General features: G+C 65.1%; 1 protein-coding gene across 1 annotated transcript in view; it reads left to right on the top strand.

The window, feature by feature from the left end:
* The window catches only part of ETNK1 (ethanolamine kinase 1), a 47,831-nt gene that overhangs the window by 29,070 nt on the left and 2,769 nt on the right, over positions 1–15,992 (top strand). Inside the window, exons 4-7 of the mRNA XM_029054583.2 lie at positions 5,595–5,737; positions 10,545–10,628; positions 14,966–15,126; positions 15,893–15,966. Coding sequence (XP_028910416.1) covers positions 5,595–5,737; positions 10,545–10,628; positions 14,966–15,126; positions 15,893–15,966 — 462 coding nt within the window. The remainder of the gene's footprint in view (positions 1–5,594; positions 5,738–10,544; positions 10,629–14,965; positions 15,127–15,892; positions 15,967–15,992) is intronic.

The following is a 15,992-nucleotide window of genomic DNA, read 5'->3' as shown; positions in this document are numbered from 1 at the left end:
GCGATGACCCGTCCTCCGCCGACCTCCGGGCCGGGGCCGGGCGGCGCGGGACGTTCCGGCCGGGCCCGTGGCACCGCCGGCCCCTTGGGCGTCTGCGTCACCTGCCCCGGGCCCGGTCTGCAAGTCTGCCGTCGGCATCGCACGTCCCACCCTTTCCCTCCTCCTCCTCCTCCTCCTCCTCCTCCAAGAGGCCTTCCCGGGCCGAGCCTCCCCTTTTCCCTCTGCTGCCTCTCTGCTCCCCCTTCACCTCCCCTCAGCTAAGCCCCCTTGCCCCCTTTCCCTCTGCTCCTCCCGCCTCCCCTCGGCCCTCTGCTCATTCGTACGTATCTTTATGACCCTTTTCGTTCCGTTAATAAGATGTTCATCCCCTCGGTTCTATTTACCGCCACTGTCTCTTCTGCCCGTCTCCCCCGATTAGACTGTAAACCTGTCAGTGGGCGGGGATCGTCTCTACCTGTTGCCACTCGTCCGTTCCGAGTGCTAAGTCCAGCGCTCTGCACGTAGTAAGCGCTCAGTAAATACTGTCGAATGAATGAATCCTCCTCCTCCTCTTCTCTTTACACGCGACGCCAGGTGCCCGCCCCACCCCCGGGCGTTTTGAAATTCCACCCTCTCACCCTCGGTTTCTCACGGGCCCTTCCTGGAGCGCCTCGTGGGTTCGGTCAATAACAGTGTGGGTGTTTGGTATCTGTTAAGCGCTTACTATGTGCCCGGCACCGTTCTGAGCGCTGGGGTAGACGCAGGGGAGTCGGGTCGTCCCACGTGGGGCTCACGGTCTTAATCCCCATTTTACAGATGAGGGCACTGAGGCACCGAGAAGCGAAGTGACTTGCCCAAAGTCACACAGCTGTCAAGCGGCCGAGCCGGGATTCGAACCCGTGACCTCTGACTCCCAAACCCGGGCACTTTCCGCTGAGCCACGCTGCTTCTCCTGTTGGTGTTCGTTACTACGTGCTGAGCACTGTTCTAAGCGCCGGGGTAGATACAGGGTGATCGGGCTGTCCCACGCGAGGCTCCGTTTCACGGATGAGGTCACTGAGGCCCAGAGAAGTGAAGTGACTCGCCCACAGTCCCACAGCTGACAAGTGGCGGAGCCGGGAGTCGCACCCATGACCTCTGACTCCGAAGCCCAGGCTCTTTCCACTGAGCCACGCTGCTCGATCCACCGATCCCGTTTATAGAGCGCTCGCTGCGCGCAGAGCAGCGTACTGAGCGCGTGAGAGAGGACAGTATAGCGATATAACAGACGCCTACGCTGCCCGCGGTGAGCTCGCAGGCTAGACGGGGAGACGGAATTAAAATCGGTAAATAAAATGACAGATCTGGACCGAAGCGGGGCGGGGCCGTGCCGGGGGGGGGGGGGTGGGGGGAGGAACGGAAGGGAAGAAGTCGGGGCGACGCAGAAGGGAGTGGGAGGAGAGGAGAGGAGGGCGCAGTCGGGGAAGGCCTCTTGGAGGAGGGGGGCCTTCGGTAAGGCTTGGAAGCGGGGGAGAGTCACGGTGTGTGGGATCAGAGGAGAGGGAGGGCGTTCCGGGCCGGAGGTTGGCGGCGGGTTTAGGGGCCGCACGTGTCCGTGGTGGGTCGCGGGGGGTTTAGCGTACGGTGCCCACTCGGGGTCGGAGCTGGGTCTCGGCCCAGTCCGGTCCTCCTCGCCCCGGCCGCCCGACGGGGGTCCCGGGACCCCCGGGGACCGGCTGTCCCCTCCCCCACCCTCGGCCGCCGAGCGGTTGCGCCCGCCGCCCCCGAGAGCTTGAGGAGGCGGGGCCCGGTGGCGGGACCGCGGGCCCGGGAGGCAGAGGTCACGGGTTCTAATCCCGGCTCCGCCGCTCGTCAGCCGGGCGAGCCGGGTCAAGTCGCTTCGCTTCTCTGGGCCTCGGTTCTTTCGTCTGTCAAATGGGGGTGAAGACTGTGAGCCCTATGGGGGGGGGGCGACCCGATCGCCTCGGGTCCGCTCCGGCGCTTAGAACGGTACCTGGCACATAGTAAGCGCTCAACAAATACCGACATTATCATTGTTATTAAGCCGTGACCTCATTGCGGGCGGGGAACGCGTCTCCCGATGGTTGTATTGGACTCTCCCGAGCACTCGGTACAGCGCTCTGCACGCAGCGCACGCTCGCCAAGTACGATCGAGGGGCTTGCCCCGCGGGGGCCCTCGGCGGTAGTCTCCGTCGGCCACGCCGGGTGGGAGGAGAAGGGCGGGACGTCCCGCGGCCGCGCCGACCGCCGCGGACGGTCGGTCCCCGGGGGCAGGGGCGGCCTCCCCGGCTCGCTTGAGGAGAAGCCGCGTGGCTTAGCGGCGAGAGCCCGGGCTTGGGAGTCGGAGGACGTGGGTTCTGATCCCGGCTCCGCCGCTCCTCTGCCGCGTGACCCCGAGTGAGCCGTTCCGCTTCCCTGTGCCTCGGTTCCCCCATCTGGACAATGGGGATGAAGACCGTCAGCCAACCCGATGACCTTGTATCCGCCCCGGTACTTAGAACGGTGCTCGGCACGTAGTGAGCGCTTAAACGCCCTCGTCATCGTTACCGTCGTCACTTTCGGCGTCCGCTTAGCCAAGTGGCGGAGGGGGGACCGTGTGACCCTGGGCGACTCCCTTCTCGGGGCCTCGGTTCCCTCATCCGTAAAATGGGGTGAAGACCGCAGCCTGCTCAACCTGCCCCCGCCCCGGCGCTCAGAACGGCGCTCGACCCCGAGGAAGCGCCGAACCGATACCGTGAAAAGACGCCACAAAAAAGCCCGTCTGTCACCGGGCGGGCGTCCGCGGCCCGGCGGCCTCCGGCGGTTTCCGCCAGCTCCCGGCTAAAACCCCCTCCGAGGAACGAGGCCGAACGCGTCCTCGGGGGCTTCGGAAGCGCCGGGGGGGCGGGGAAGGGGGAGAGAGGTCCCGGAGGAAGTGTTTTTGGGTCTGGGGTTTTTTTAAAAATAATTATTTTGCTTGGAAAGACGTTCCCGCAACAACGGGTCCCGGCAGATATCTTTCCCTCCCAGAGCGTTGTGGTTCCCTGACCCAGAATGGCCCCTCTGAACCGTTGATGGCCGCGCGGGCCGTCCGTAATAATGATCGGGGTGTCCGTGGGGCGCTCAGCCTGTGCCAGACGCTGTGCCGAGTGCTGGGGCGGATACAAGCGAACGGGTGCTCACGGCCTTCACCCCCATCCTACAGAGAAGTGACGTGGCTCGCCCAAGGCCCCGCAGCGGGCGGGTGGCGGAGCCAGGATCAGGGCCCACGTCCTGACCCCCGGGCCCGTGCTCTGTCCGGTACGCCGTGCCGCTCCTCTATGCGGGTGGGGGGTGGGGGGGGGGCGGCTTCCCGAGGCCCCGAGGGCGAATCGACCCCCCGGGGCTATTTACTGAGCGTTACCCGCTCGCAGACCGCCGGACTGAGTACTCGGGAGCGTAAAACAGCCCGGTTGGTAGACGCGTCGCCTCCCCGCCGCAAAGTTCCAGCCTGTAATGGGGAAATGGAGAAGCAGCGTGGCTCGGCGGGAAGAGCCCGTGCCGGGGAGTCGTAGGTCACGGGTCCCGATCCCGGCTCTGCCGCTTGTCAGCCGTGTGACCTCCGGCAGGTCGCTCCCCTTCCCTGTCCCTCCGTCACCTCCTCTGTAAAATGGGGGTGAAGACCGTGAGCCCCGTGTGGGGACGACCCGATCGCCTTGCATCTCCCCCAGCGCTCAGAACGGTGCTCCGCACGTGGTAAGCGCTTAACCGATGCCAGCCTTATGAGAAGCAGCGTGGCTCAGTGGAAAGGAGCCCGGGCTTGGGAGTCGGAGGTCGCGGGTTCGAATCCCGGCTCGGCCACCTGTCAGCCGGGCGACCGCGGGCGAGTCACTTCACTTCTCTGGGCCTCAGTTCCCTCATCTGGAAAACGGGGATTAAAACCGTGCGCCCCCCCCCCCCCCCCGTGGGACAGCCTGATCATCCTCTATCTCCCCCAGCGCTTCGAACGGTGCTCTGCACGTAGTAAGCGCTTAACAGATACCAACATTATTAAGAGACAGTAATGTACATAAATGAGGCGAATGCTAAAGGTATTTTGCCCCCATCTGCAAACTCAGTCTGGGCAAGCGTTGGGTGTCAGGGTCCTGACCTGCCGGCAAAATGCGGCTTCACCCGGTGGGGTTTTCGGGGTTTTTTTGGCGGGGGGGTTGTTTTAATGGCATCTGCTAAGCCCTCAGTATGGGCCGGGCACGGGCACTGGGGTAGGTGCAAGATAATCAGATTGGACCCGGTCCCCCGTCCCACGCGGGGCTCGCGGGCTCCGTCCCCATTTGACAGAGGAGGGGACTGAGGCCCAGAGAAGCGACGTGACTTGCCCGAGGTCACCGTGCAGCCGGGATGAGGACCGAGGTCCTCTCCGCCGCGCGGGCCGCGCTGCTTCGTATTCATCCCGCGATTAACCCCCCCCCCCCCCCCCCCGTTCGAAGCCTTATCGAAGGCCCGCCTCCTCCAAGAGGCCTTCCGTGACCGAACCCTCCTCTCCTCCCAGCTCCCTTCAGCGTCGCGCTCGCATCCGCTCCCTGCATTCACCCCTCCCTCAGCCTCACGGCACTCATTTCCACTAACGTACGTCTCCCCTCCTAGACCGTGAGCTCGCGGGCGGGGAACGTGTTCGCCGTCCTTGTTAAATCGTACTCACCCAAGCGCTCAGTAGAGTGCTCTGCACACAGCGAGCGCTCAGTAGATTTGAGTGATTATCGGGGAGATGTCGGCGAACGTTAGGTTCACGAGAAAGGGCAGGTCTCCGAAGCAGCGCGGCCCAGTGGAAAGAGCCCGGGCTTGGGAGTCGGAGGTCACGGGTCCGAATGCGGGCCCTGCCGCTCGTCGGCCCGGTGACCGTGGGCAAGTCGCTTGGCTTCCCTGGGCCTCAGTCCCCTCATCTGGAACACGGGGATTAACTGTGAACCTCACGTGGGACAGGCCGATTCCCCCGCGTCTCCCCCGGCGTTTAGAACGGTGCTCCGCACGTAGTAAGCGCTTCACAGATGCCAAGGTCAAAGATTCGATCGGCGCCGATGGCGACGTCCCAGGTCGAGGAGGACTGGAGTCGACTCCGTCGGAACGACCCCCTCGGTCGGTTCGGCCCACGGAACGGTCGTCTCCCGGGTCCGTTTTTTAAGTGGGATCTGTTAAACGCGTCGCCCGCGCCGGGCACCGTTCTGAGCGCCGGGACAGAGGGTCATCGGATTGCCCCACGTGGGGCCCGCGGTCTTCACCCCCATTTCGCGGATGAGGGAGCCGAGGCGCAGTGAGGCGACCCGCCCGGGGTCGGGCAGCGGACGAGTGGCGGAGTCGGGATTAAAGCCCGGGCCCTCTCCCGGGGCCCCGGCTTCATCCACCGGGCCGCGCCGCTCCCCGGTTCCGACGGCGGTTCCCCAGGTAGAGAGGCGAGGTGTCCCCCGTGAGGTCACCTCCCTCCCGACGGCGCTAACTGTGGAATGTTTTAAGCGCCGCCCGTGCGCCCGGCGTTGGAGTGGACGAGGGACCGTCAGCGGACGAGAGACCGTCGAGGGCCGGGCCCCTCCCCTCCCTCTGGCCCCGGCGGAGGGCGCGGGCGAGCCGGGCCCGACTCTCTTCCCCTCTCTGAACCCGCCCAGGTTCCTCGAGGACGTGCCGAGCCCCCGGGTCCTGCAGGAGGAGATGGCGTGGATGAAGGAGTACCTGTCCAGCCTGGGCTCGCCCGTCGTCCTCTGCCACAACGACCTGCTGTGTAAGAACATCATCTACAACGACAAACAGGGTAGGTGAGCCCCGAAGCCCGGCCCCCCCCCCCCCCCCGGGACGGCGAGGGGCTCTCCTTCCTCCGCCGGGGTTCGGGGCCTTGGCGCCGGGCCCCGTGGCGGGCGCCGCTCCGATCCGCCGGCCCGCGGGCGCCGGTCCACGGCTCAGTGGGAAGAGCCCGGGCTTTGGAGTCCGAGGTCATGGGTTCGAATCCCCCCGCTTGTCAGCCGTGTGACTGTGGGCGAGTCACTTCACTTCTCTGGGCCTCGGTGGCCTCATCTGGAAAACGGCGATTAAGACCGCGAGCCCCACGTGGGACAGCGTGATCATCCTCTGTCTCCCCCGGCGCTTAGAACAGTGCTCTGCGCAGAGTAAGCGCTGAACGAATACCAACGTCGTCATTATTGAGTCGGCGAGCGCCCCTCCGATTCCCCGGCCCGGCGCTGCCGCGCACGGGTTGGACGTCTGTGTGGTCCGTCCCTCCGTCCCCCTCCCCCGCCTCCCCCCTCCTCCCGTCCGTCGGACGTTAGCCCCCCGTGGGCGCGGCGAGCCGTTTCGAGATTCCGTCGCCCGCCCTCCCTCCCGCTCAGCCTCGTGACCACGGGATGCGGCGGACGTCCGGGGCCGACCGTCCCCCGCCCCGACCCGCGCCCCGCCGACGCCAGCGCCCTCGCGCCCGGCGGGCTCCGTAGGGCCGTCGTTTTATTCCGACCCCGGCGCGGCCGATCGGTCGGTGCTACTTACGGAGAAGCGCGGCGGGGCTCGGTGGAGAGAGCCCCGGCTCCGGAGCCGGGGGTCGTGGCTCCTCATCCCGGCCCCGCCGCCTGTCGGCGGCGGGACTTCGGGCGAGCCGCTTCCCTTCCCTGGGCCTCAGTTCCCTCCTCCGTAAAATGGGGATGAAGACCTGGAGCCCTGCGTGGGACGGGGCCCGTGTCGAACCCGACCGTCTTGTTTCTACCCCGGTACGGAGCACGGGGCCCGGCACACGGAAAGGGCTCAACAGCGTGGCTCGGTGGAAAGAGCCCGGGCTTGGGAGTCAGGGGTCATGGGTTCGGATGCCGGCTCCGCCGCTCGGCGGCTGGGTGACTGTGGGCGAGTCGCTTCACTCCCCGGGGCCTCAGTGACCTCATCTGGAAAATGGGGGTGAAGACCGGGAGCCTCGCGTGGGACAACCTGCCGACCCTGTCTCTACCCCAGCGCTCTGCACATAGTAAGCGCTTAACAAGTACCAACGTTAATTAATTAAATACCATCATCGTCATCATTACTATTATTCTTCTGACCCCCCCCAGGCCCGCGCTCTGCCACTGGGCCGCACCGCTTCTCTCATCTGACGTCTTCGGTCGACCTTTTCCCCGGGGCTCACCGGGGAGGAATGCCGGGGGTCGTGCGAGCCTTCGCGTTCCCTAACCCGAACCTCCGGTTGCTTTCCCGCAGGGTCGCTCTCCCCCGCGACTTAAGGCTTCGGGCATCGCACTGCGCTTTGCCTCGTCGAGCTCTCTTGTCGCTCGTCGAAGCGACGGCGTTCTCGGGGAGGTCTCGTGGTCGTGGTCCTGTGAATTTTCCAACTCGCGCCTCTTAGAAACGGCCTGCGCTCCTTCTGGCCACTCCTCCCTTCCTCTGCTGGGTTTTAATCACGGGTGGGGGATCCGTGGCGGTTCTCTGCCTTTTTATGGTCTTGGTGCAGAGTGCGAGCACGGGGGCGGGGGGGGGGGGGGGGGGGGCGACGGTCCCCGGCCTCCGTGCCCTTGGGGAGTTTCACGTTAAGTGATCTTTTCGGCAGCCGCGCCCCCCCCCCCCCTTACCGAAGAAAAAAGGAACCCCCCCCCAGAATGGCGGCGGTTCCCGTCCAAGCCTCCTCTCCCCCACCCCCGGGAAGCCCCCGCCTTTTCGGCTTGTGGCCGGCTGGTCCCCGGCCTGTTTCCTTCATTCGCTGAATGAATTCGTTTATTGTATTTGAATACATACGGTATTGTATTCGTATTTATATGAGTGAATGTATTTATCGGGCGCTTCCCCTGTGCAGAGCACTGTACTGAGCGCTTGGAGTGTACGGTTCGGCAACGGATAGACGATCCCTGCCCCATTCACTCATTCATTCAGTAGTATTTATCGAGCGCTTACTATGTGCAGAGCACCGGACTAAGCAAGCCCTCGGAACGGACAGGTCGGCAACAGACGGAGACGGTCCCCGCCCTCTGACGGGCGCACGGTCTGATCGGGGGAGACGGGCGGACGGGAACGACGGCGGTAGATAGAATCGAGGGGAAGAGCGTCTTATGAAAACAAGGGCGACTAAATAGAATCGGGGTGATGTACATCTCATTAAACAAAATAAACAAAATAAACAGGGCGATAAAGATATATACAGTTGAGAGCGCAAGGGGCTCTGGGTGGGTCCGGAGGGACCGAGCGTCTCCTCGCAGCGGACGGCCCGGCCGCCTGGCCGCTCGTCTGTCCTGTGACCTCGGGCGAGCCCCTTCTACTTCTCCGCGCCTCAGCCGCCTCATCCGTAAAACGGGAGTTAAGACCGTCTTAAGACCCACGTGGGACGACCCGATCGCCTACCTGGTCCGTACCCCGGCGCCGAGAGCGGTGCTCGGCACTGGCGTGGATTCGGTCGTCTTTATCGAGCGCTCACTGGGCGCGGAGCGCTGGACCAAGCGCTTGGACTGTGCAATTCGGCCACAGATGCAGCGGGCTCCCGGCAGCGGGGCTCAGCGGAGAAAGCCCCGGCTTGGGAGCCGGAGGTCGTGGGTTCTAATCCCGGCTCCGCCACTTCTTAGCCGGGTGACTTTGGGCGAGTGACTTCGGCGACCTCATCTGTAAAATGGGGTTGAAGACCTCGAGCCCTTAGGGGACAACCCGCGTTCCTCTTCTGACCCCCGGTGCTTCGAACGGTGCTCGGCACATAGTGAACGCTCAGCAAATGCCGTTGTCGTCGTCGTCGTCATCGTTACCAGGGGGAGACGGATGACGACAAAACCAAACCAGACCACTTGTAAGCCCTCAGCAGGTGCCCTCGCTAGTATAATTATCGAGGCCGGCGTTGACCTGCCGTCGCCTCCCCTCTCCCCTCCGCTCCCCGTGCGTCCCCCCCCCCCCCAACATCAGCCGTGCCGCTCGATCCCCCGGGTGGATTCTCGCCGGAAGCCTTTAAATCCTTCCTCCCCGGCTCCGCTGACGCGGGCTGTGAGATTTCCAGACGGGACGGTTTCCCTCCCCCCCCCCGCCCTCGGTCGGGTCGGAAGAAGACCCCCAAACGATGGGGGTCCGGGTCGGAAGGGACCCGGTTGGGACGCCAGACTCCTTCTGTCCGTCTCCCCCCTTTAGATCACGAGCCCGTCGGGGGGCAGGGGATGGTCTCTGTTCAGTCGGGCATCCCAAGCGCTTCGTACAGTGCTCTGCACGTAGTAGGCGCTCGATAAAGGCGACAGTGCATGGATGACCCCCCCCCCCCCCCCCGACTTGAAAGGCGATCGGGGAGCACGTGTAGGGAAGCGTCGCCCCCGTGCAGCGGCCCCGGAGTCCCGTGGTAGGCGGGTTCTCCTCGGCTCCGGGTTGGGTATCCCGTGCTCCGGTGGGCCCTGGAGTGGCGGCGGGAAAACCGGAGTCGCCGCGATCTCGCATCGGGGCCCCGGGTCCACCGCCTCGCCCCGGCTCGGTCTCCGAGGCGCGGGCGGCGGAGCGCCGCCGGGCCCGAGATAATACCGGAGAACAGCCTGGCCCGGTGGCCAGAGCGCGGGCCCAAGAGTCAGAAGCGGCGCGGCTCGGTGGAAAGAGCCCGGGCTTAGGAGTCGGAGGTCCTGGGTTCCGATCCCGGCTCCGCCGCCTGCCAGCTGGGTGACTTTGGGCGAGTCGCTTCACTTCTCTGGGCCTCAGTGACCTCGTCTGGAAAATGGCGCCTGGGACTTTGAGCCCCACTGGGACAACCTGATCACCTTGTATCCCTCCGGCGCTTAGAACGGTGCCCGGCACGTCGTAAGCGCGTAACCGATACCGTCATGATCGTTATTAGGAGGCCGTGGGTTCGGGTCCCAGCCCCGGCACTTGTCTGCTGAGTGACCTTGGGCAACTCGATTCACTTCTCTGGGCCTCAGTGCCCTCATCCGTCAAGTAGGGATGGAGATCGGCAGCCCCACGTGGGACGGCGACCCTGTCCGACCCGATTGGCTGGTATTCATTCATTCGTTCATCCATCCCATCGTATTTATAGAGCACTTACTCTGTGCGGAGCACTGTACTAAGCGCTTGGAATGTACCATGCGGCAACAGCTAGAGAGAACCCCTGCCCAACGACGGGCTCACGGTCTAAACGGCTGTATCCACGTGAATGCTTAATAATGTTGGTATTTGTTAAGCGCTTACCGTGTGCCGAGCACCGTTCTAAGCGCCGGGGGAGACACAGGGGAATCGGGTCGTCCCACGTGGGGCTCACAGTCTTGATCCCCATTTTCCAGATGAGGTGAAAGAGGCCCAGAGAAGTCGAGTGACTCGCCCACGGTCACCCGGCCGACAAGTGGCGGAGCTGGGATTTGAACTCATGAGCCCTGACTCCAAAGCCCGTGCCCTTTCCACCGAGCCACGCTTACTACGGTGCCTGGCACTCGGTAAGTGCCGAAACATCAGCATCGTTGTTATTATTCATTCAGTCGGATTTACTGAGCGTTTACTGTGTGCCGAGCACTGTACCGAGCGCTGGGGAAGTGCAGTTCAGCAACAGATAGAGACAATCCCCGCCCACGACGGATTTAGGCCCCGGTAGCGAACCGTCTGGCCTTTCGTGGGTCTCATTTGTCGGACGTCCTCTTCTTCGTCTCCCCTAGATGACGTCCAGTTCATCGACTACGAATACTCGGGCTACAACTACGTGGCGTACGACATCGGGAACCATTTCAACGAGTTCGCAGGTAAGGCCCGGGTGCCGATCCCGGCACCGCCGCCCGTCTCCTGCCCGACCTCGGGCGCTTGGCCGCACTTCCCCGGGCCTCGGTTCCCTCGTCTGGAACGTGGGGCCTCGAGCCCCACGTGGGACGGGGACCCTGCCCAACCCCATTAGTCTGCATCTGTCCCAGCGCTCAGATTAGCTCCCCGCACTTCACGGATGCCAAAAACGACGAGGAGCAGGCGTGGCTCGGTGGGTAGAAAAGCGGCACGGCTCAGTGGAAGGAGCCCGGGCTTGGGAGCCAGAGGTCATGGGTTCGAATCCCGGCCCCGCCACCCGTCAGCTGTGTGACTGTGGGCGAGTCGCTTCACTTCTCTGGGCCTCAGTGACCTCATCTGGAAAATGGCGATGAAGGCCGCCAGCCTCACCTGGGACCACCCGATTCCCCTGTATCTCCCCCAGCGCTTAGAACAGTGTTCTGCACGTAGTAAGCGCTTAACCAATACCAACATCATTATTATTATTAGAGCCCGCGCCTGGGAGTCGGAAGATCATGAGTTCTAATCCCGGCCCCCCCCCCCCCCCCCCCCCCCCCCCCCGTCTGGCCTTGGGCGAGCCACTTCACTTCTCTGGGCCTCAGCGACCTCATCTGAGAAACGGGGATGGAGACCGTCAGCCCCACGTGGGACAGGGACCGTGTCCAACCCGACCTGTCTCCTCCCCGGCGTTTAGTCCGGTGCTCGGCACGCACCGAGCACGTACCAAATTCCGCAATTATTAATTACGGTTATCTGTAGAACGGGGATGAGGACCGTGAGCCCCGTGCGGGACAGGGACCGGGTCCGACCCGATCCGTATCCACCCCAGCGCCTGCTACGGTGCCCGGCCGCAGAGTAAGCGCTTAAAGGATGCCGTCGTCGTTATATAAGAAGAAAGGCTCGGAAAGAAGCGGTTTAAAATAAAAAAGACAAGCCCGTCGTCGGTGTCGGATGACCTGGGAGAGACTCACCCCAAGAGGAGGGAGCGGAGCGCGTCGCCTCGCGCCTTCCCCGCCGATTTTATCTCCCGAGGACGGGACGGGAGCACGACGGGGATGTCTTCCCGCCGGGCAGCCCCGGGGAGAAGCCGGGACCCACCGTTGCCCGTCGGCGTCTCTCTCACGGGACGTGGGAGACGGGCACCGGTCGATCTCCCCCCCGCCCCGGGCCCTTGGGCTTGGGCGGCTCAACTCCGACGGGGCTCCGGAAAAGCAGAAGCACTCGGGGATTTGACCGCCGGGCAGCTCCCTCATCGGTCCAACGGGGACGAGAAGACCGCGAGCCCCAAGTGGGGCGGGGACCGTGTCCGACCCGGTTGACCTGGATCTACCCCAGCGCTCGGGACGGCGCCCGCCACGTAGTAAGCGCTTAACAAAGACCATCGAAAGACAAGCCGGAGGATCCCGATCCGGGTTCGGAGCGTGGCACGAGGCACCGGGATAACGACGACGATAACTGTGGTATTCGTTAAGCGTTCGCCGTGTGCCGGGCAAGCAGATGGGGTCGGAGCCGGTCCCCGTCCCCCGTGGGGCTCACGGTCTCCACCCCCCCTTTTCCGGATGGGGTCACCGAGGCCCGGAGAAGCGAGGTGACTTGCCCGAGGCCCCACAGCAGGCAGGCGGCGGAGCCGGGATTGGAACCCGCCACCTCCGACGCCCAAGCCCGGGCTCTCGCCGACTCGGCGGTCGGCCCCGGGTCTTCCCGCGGGACGGCCGGGCGGGGTGGCCGCCGACAGGGAGGCCCCCGAGTGCCCCCGGGGCCGTCGGCCCCGGAGACCCGCCGGCAGGTGACCGGATCCACCCTCTCGGGCCGGCCGGCCGGCCGCCAGCGGTCCGGAGCGGCAGCCGACCGTGAGCGGACGGCGGCGACGGTGGCCGCGATCCCCGCCCTCGAGAAGCTGGACTAGTAATGATAACGATGGCATTGGTTAAGCGCTCACTATGTGCAAAGCGCTGTTCTAAGCCCCGAGAGGGATACAGGGTGATCGGGTCGACCCGCCCGGGGCTCACGGTCTTCATCCCCGTTCGGCAGATGAGGCCACCGCGGCCCGGAGAAGTGAAGTGGCTCGCCCAAAGTCGCACAGCTGACAAGCGGCAGAGCCGGCATTCGAACCCACGGCCCTGCCGCCCAAGCCCGGGCTCTCTGCACGGAGCCACGCTGCTTCTCGAGCCTCCTGCGTGCAGGACAGTGTACTGAACGCTCGAGAGAGGGCAACAGAGAAGACCCGATCCCTTCCTTCGAGAAACCTGCGGTCTGCCGCCTGATGATGATGATGATGATGATGGTGTTGGTATCTGTTAAGCGCTTACTATGTGCCGAGCCCTCTTCTGAGCGCTGGGGTAGGCACAGGGGCATCGGGTCGTCCCCCCGTGGGGCGCACCGTCTTCATCCCCATTTTGCAGATGAGGTGACCGAGGCACCGAGAAGCGAAGCGACGCGCCCGCAGTCACACGGCTGACAGGTGGCCGAGCCGGGATTCGAACCCGTGACCTCTGACTCCCGAGCCCGGGCTCTTGCCACCGAGTCACAGAGCACTGGGCCGAGCGCGGGCGAGGGGAGGACAGCCCCGGTAGACGCCATCCCTGCCCTCGGAGAGCTTACGGTCTTCAGTCGACCGGTCCCATACGCCGAGCACTTACCGTGTCCGGGGCGCTGCGCCGGGCGCTCGGGAGAGCACACCGTAACGGACTCGGTAGACGCAGTCCCTGCCCACAGTGAGCTTACGGTCTAGAGGAGGGAGACGGGCGTGAATAAGTAGTAATATAATAATAACGACGGTATTTGTTAGACGCTTACTACGTGCAGAGCTCCAAGCACTGGGGGTTTACAGGGTGATGAGGTCGTCCCCCGTGGGGCCCCCGGTCTTCATCCCCATTTTCCAGATGAGGTCACGGAGGCCCAGAGAAGCGAAGCGACCTGCCCAGAGTCCCACAGCTGAGAAGCAGCGTGGCTCGGTGGAAAGAGCACGGGCTTTGGAGTCGGAGGTCATGGGTTCAGATCCCGGCCCCGCCACCTGCCAGCCGTGTGACTGCGGGCGAGTCGCTTCGCTTCTCGGTGCCTCGGTCACCTCATCTGTAAAATGGGGATTAAGACCGTGAGCCCCGCGTGGGACATCCCGATTCCCCCCGTGTCTCCCCCAGCGCTTAGAACGGTGCCCGGCACATAGTAGGCGCTTAACAGATACCATTATTATCGTCGTCGTCATTGTTAGCGGGGGCTTGACGGTCAGAGGTCACGGCTTCTAACCCCAGCTCCGCCGCTCGTCAGCCGTGCGACCTCGGCCGAGTCGCTTCGCTTCTCTGGGCCTCGGCGACCTCCGCAAAGCGGGGCCGGAGACTGCGGGCCCCACGCGGGCCAACCCGATTACTCTGGATCTGCCCCAGCGCTTGGAGGAGCGCTTGGCACGTAGTAAGCGCACAAATGCCGTCGTTATCACCATTAAAGACGGAGAACCGAGGCCCAGAGAAGTGAAGCGGCTTGGCCAAGGTCACGCGGCGAGCAGCCGGCAGAGCCGCAACGAGACCCCACGTCCTCCGACCCCCCGGGCCTGGGCTCTCTCCGGTGCTGTCAGTGTTATCCGTTGAGCGCTCACTACGTGCAGAGCACCGTTCCGGGCGCCGGGGGGAGATCAGGTCGTCCCACGTGGGGTCGCAGTTAATCCCCATTTTCCAGATGAGGTCGCCGAGGCCCGGAGAAGGGAAGCGACTCGCCCAGGGTCACACAGCGGACGTGGGGCGGGGCCGGCATTCGAACCCCCGACCTACGACTCCCAAGCCCGGGTCTCTTCCACCGAGCCCCGCCGCTTCTCTCCGCCGTTGCCTGGCGTGGCCCGCTTCCCGTCAAGTGCCGGGCCCGGGTTCCCGGTCGCCGGCACGAGGCTCGGGCTTCACGGGGTCGACGGGCAAGAGACCGATGAGAACGGAACCGGAACCCGGGGAGAACGGGAGAAGAAAACCGGAGGAGCGGCGTGGCCTAACGGAAAGGGCCCGGGCTCGGGAGTCGGAGGCCGTGGGTCCCGATCGCGGCTCCGCCCCTCGGCGGCCGCGCGACCCGGGGCCAGTCGCTCGGCTTCCCGGGGCCCCGGTGACCTCGTCTGCGAAACGGGGATGAGGACGGCGAGCCCCGCGTGGGGCGGCCCCGCCCGGCCCGGCGCCCGGTAAGCGCCGACCGGATGCCGACGTTATCGTCGGCGAGCGCGGGGGATGCCGTGATGGTTTACTGTTGAAAAGGGGGTCCGAAGTCAGCGAGAAGCAGCAAGGGAGATCGAGAGGCGGCCGGGGGTGGGGGGGCCTCGGCGTCACCCCGGCCCTCGTGTTCTCCGCAGGAGTGAGCGAAGTGGACTACGGCCTCTACCCGGATAAGGACCTTCAGGGGCGGTGGCTGAGAGCCTACCTTGAGGCCTACAAGGAGTACAAAGGCTTCGGGGTGGACGTGACGGAGAAGGAGGTGGAGGTGCTCTACATTCAAGTCAACCAGTTCGCGCTGGTGAGTCCGTCCCTCCGGGGGCCGGGGGGCGCGCCCCGCGTCACCCGGGTTGGTTTCGGCGGTATCTGCCGACGGCGCGCCGGGCCGGGGGCGGGAAGGCGGGGAAGGGGTCGGCCGGCTCGGGGCCCGGGAGTCGGGGGGGACCCGGGTTCCGACCCCGCCTCCGCCGGGGCTCCGGGCCGCGGCCCCCCTCACCTGCGAGGCGGGGCTGAGGACGGTGAGCCCCGGGGGGGCCGGGGACGGCGTCCGACCCGACGGGCCCGCGTCCGCCCCGGCGCTCGGTACGGCGCCTGGCGTACGTTAAGGCGCCGAACGGACGCCCCGAGAGCGCAGCGTCGTAGAGAGGTCGAGCGGGCCGTCGGTAGGCGCCCTCGCCTGATCCCGGAGAGAGGCCTAGGAGCCGAACGGAAGCGCCCCTCCTATCCCGCCCGGTCTCCCCGTGCTCGGCGCTTGGTAGAGCCCGGGCCCGGGAGTCGGGAGGTCACGGGTTCTGATCCGGCCTGTGCCACCTGTCTGCCGCCTGACCGTGGGCAAGTCGCTTTACTTCCGTGAACCTCGCTTCCCTCCCCCCCCCCCCCCCGGAAGACGGGGGGTCGAGACCGTGGGCCCCGCCTGGGACAAGGGCCTGGGTCCGACCCGATGTACCTGGACCCACCCCGGCGCTTAGGACGGCGCCCGGCACGTGGTAGGCGCTTAAGAAACGCTGTCGTCGTCATCGCCGTTGTTACAATAATAAAGAAACCGACGTCGTCCGCTTTCCCTTCAGGCCTCTCACTTCTTCTGGGGACTGTGGGCTTTGATTCAAGCCAGATATTCCACCATCGACTTCGATTTCCTGGGGTAAGTCGCCGCATTTTGGATTCTGC

This window comes from Ornithorhynchus anatinus, chromosome 2 (genome assembly GCF_004115215.2).
Source record: "Ornithorhynchus anatinus isolate Pmale09 chromosome 2, mOrnAna1.pri.v4, whole genome shotgun sequence".
In the NCBI taxonomy this organism is placed as follows: Eukaryota; Metazoa; Chordata; class Mammalia; order Monotremata; family Ornithorhynchidae; genus Ornithorhynchus; species Ornithorhynchus anatinus.
This window is presented reverse-complemented; position numbering and strand designations above follow the sequence as displayed.